Raw genomic sequence first — 3378 nt, 5'->3', positions numbered from 1 at the left:
GAGGCTGAGACAGGAGAATGGCGTGAACCTGGGAGGCAGAGCTTGCATTGAGCCAAGATTGTGCCACTGCACTTCAGCCCGGGCGACACAGCAAGACTCTCAAAAAATACATGTATATTTTGAACACAAACTGACCCTAAGTGAGGTTGCAACAACAAATCCTATTGATGGCACTGGAGAAGCCCTGAAGTCTGTGGCAGGAAACACTGAGGATGCCAGTGCTCACGCCCACTGACATGGGTGACTGCAGCTGCTGTTCTCCTAGAAGCAGAATGTCCTGACTAAGGCTGATTCCACTGCTTTTTATAACGGCTAAGACTCCAGAATGGCAAGTTCATAAGACAGGAATGAAAGCCTTCCTTTCACTAACTAGGACGTGAGCTGGTGCATCCTAGCAAGACTGGACCATACGAGCTGGCGCATGTTTTTCACATTTTATGACAGCTTTTCTGTATCTTTCACCCAGAAGCTCTGTTTCATTAAATTTTTTAATTTAGAAAAGTACCTAAATGGGCTGCTTTTATTTACCCAATTCATCCTTCCTAAAAAGGGAGATGAGTTTGGGAGGCTAAAGAAAGGAGAACCAGTTGGTGGCTCAAGCCTGTAATCCCAGCACTTTGGGAGGCCAAGGCAGGCAGATCACGAGGTCAGGAGATTGAGACCATCCTGGCTAACACGGTGAAACCCCGTGTCTACTAAAAATATAAAAAATTAGCTGGGCGTGGTGGCGGGCACCTGTAGCTGGGTGTAGTCCCAGCTAATCGGGAGGCTGAGGCAGGAGAATGGTGGGAACCCGGGAGGCGGAGCTTGCAGTGAGCTGAGATTGTGCCGCTGCACTCCAGCCTGGGCGACAGGGTGAGACTCTGTCTCCAAAAAAAAAAAAAAGGAGAACCAAGGCCAGACACAGTGGCTCATGCCTGTAATCCCAGCACTTTGGAAGCTGAGGTGGGCAGATCACCTGAGGTCGAGTTCGACACCAGCCTGACCAACATGGAGAAACCTCGTGTCTACTAAAAATACAAAATTAGCCAGGTGTGGTGCCACATGCCTGTAATTGCAGCTAGTGGGGAGGCTGAGGCAGGAGAATTGCTTGAACCCATGCAGGCAGAGGTTGCGGTGAGCGGAGATGGCACCATTGCACTCCAGCCTGGGCAACAAGAGCAAAACTCCGCCTCAAAAAAAAAAACAAAACAAAAAGGGATAACCAAGAGCCAGCCACAATGCTTCCCTGGCAGCGTTTCTATGTTGATTTCAAGGCTGCTCGGCTGGGCACGGTGGCTCACGCCTCTAATCCCAGCACTTTGGGAGGCCAAGGTGGGCGGATCACCTGAGGTCAGGTGTTCGAAACCAGCCTGACCAACATGGAGAAGCCCAATCTCCATTAAATATACAAAATTAGCTAGGCGTGGTGCTGCACCGCTGTAAATACAGCTACTTGGGAGGCTGAGGCAGGAGAATCGCTTGAACCCCAGAGGCAGAGGTTGCGGTGAGCTGAGATCGTGCCATTGCACTCCAGCCTGGGCAACAAGAGAGAAATTCTGTCTCAAAAAATAAAACAAAAAGGCTGCTCTATGGCTCCCTAAAATTCCAGGAAAACCTTGGACAGAGAACTGGCAGCCACTTGGGGTTGATTCACTGCTTCAAGGCCAATTCTAGACTCACAGACACAGTTCTGTCCCCACCCCACCCCCTGGGAAGAGCTGCTTTGGACTCCACTGGGCGGGGAAGCCGGGCTCACCAGCAGCATTGTAGTCGATCCTCCACATTCGCTGTGACGCTGGCCGGTCTGGACACGGGATGACGAATGAGACGACAAACACCACAAAAAGGCAGAGAAACAATGAAAGAAAAAACGCCACCGTTCGGCATCGGGAGAGCCGGGACTGTGGAGGTGTGCTTTTCAAGTTATCCTCATTTTTCGATGGGTTTCCCAGATTTTCCTGCGATTTTCTTTCTTCATTTTTCAAGGGGTGGACTTCGGCTTCTAAGTCCTGGTGGTCCAACATCACGGGCACACCTCAAAGTTTAACTCCTGGTCACTGTGTCAATAAAGCAAGAGGTCGGCAAGGCTAGCAGTCCCACGGCACAAAGCTGCAGCACAGAGGGGTCTGCTGGTGTCAGCTTCTTGGGGAGCTGGCTGCAGCTGTAACTATGGGCCATCAGCCCAGTAAATAAAAACTAAATAAATGTTTAGGGTGTCAGCCTTAACAGATTATACTTAAGAAGGTCTTTAATTAATATGGAAAGACGAATTAGCTGTGTAGAGCCAGCAAGCAGGAACTATTTTCATCCTGAACATGCTGGTGCTTCCTGCCTGCCGAACCCAGGAAATGTTGAAGGAGCTCCTGGGCAGTGCTGGGCCAGGGGTGCGGACGCTGCAAGCCACACCCTGCAAGTTCACTAAGCCCCACCTACTCAGCCTCCGAGCACATCTGAGTCACCTTCCACCGGCCTCAAGCAGGGATGGAAAAGGTGACCCAGGTGCGCACTCATGGGCTCCCTGGAGAGCCACAGATTCAACATTCAAAGCCCCAGGGTGAAGATGGGCTCTGGGTCGGCAGGCTGGCGCCTCTCTAGCTGTGTGACCAGGACATACGCTTTCACTGAACTGTGCCTCGTTTCCCTATCTGTAAAAGAAATAATATCTACTTTAGAAGCCTAGTCTAAAGATTAAATAATTAAATGCATAGGAAGCACTTATAAGATCATCTGATACACAGTAAACATTCAAACACTACCTAATAATTATTAACAAAATATGTTCATGGATAAGCACAGACTAACTAGAAAAAAATAAAATATGTTCCAACAGAAGTCCACAGGGAGGACGAGGACGGCTGTGTGGAGTGAGCTCGGCTCGGCGTAACTTCTGAGCCCCGACTCTGAGGGGAAAACACGCCCTCTCCTTGCTCTGGCTCCGGCTGGCTGGACCCGGGGTGGATGTGGTGGGGAAACTGGCAGTCGCCATCTTAGAAACAAAAACGGAAAACACATTTGAAGATGGGAAAGGCACAGGGCCTCTGATATCTGCCAACCACCACCACCCAGCCTGAGCTGCTTCCACTGTATAAAACAAGAAAAAAACAAACTTCCATTTTGTCTCAGGCAAGATTTTTGTTATTTTGGTCCCTTTTAAACAGCCAAACCGATGTCCTAACACATCATACTGCGAGATTGGACACGAATGGGCAGATTTGAGGTAAAATCTTCATCTACCGAAAAAAGAAGTCAACAGTTCACAACAAAGGGAGGGGTGAAAGCTGAAAGAGGGCGTGCGAAGGAACACAAGGAAGTGCTGAGCTGAAAGCCGCACCCTCTGGGGAAGGGTCAGGAAAACAGAGAGATAAGGGACCGCTGGCTTTTGTTTTTTTTTTTTTT

General features: G+C 49.5%; 1 protein-coding gene across 2 annotated transcripts in view; it reads right to left on the bottom strand.

The window, feature by feature from the left end:
- Positions 1–3378, bottom strand: part of ITFG3 (integrin alpha FG-GAP repeat containing 3) — a 41860-nt gene that overhangs the window by 12910 nt on the left and 25572 nt on the right. Inside the window, exon 3 of one of the 2 annotated variants that reach the window (XM_011960075.1) lies at positions 1739–2039. In XM_011960075.1, coding sequence (XP_011815465.1) covers positions 1739–2006 — 268 coding nt within the window. In that variant the 5' untranslated portion in view covers positions 2007–2039. The remainder of the gene's footprint in view (positions 1–1738; positions 2040–3378) is intronic. The other variant, XM_011960076.1, reaches the window with a different exon arrangement.

Source organism: Colobus angolensis, unplaced genomic scaffold (assembly GCF_000951035.1).
Source record: "Colobus angolensis palliatus isolate OR3802 unplaced genomic scaffold, Cang.pa_1.0 Scaffold502, whole genome shotgun sequence".
In the NCBI taxonomy this organism is placed as follows: Eukaryota; Metazoa; Chordata; class Mammalia; order Primates; family Cercopithecidae; genus Colobus; species Colobus angolensis.
This window is presented reverse-complemented; position numbering and strand designations above follow the sequence as displayed.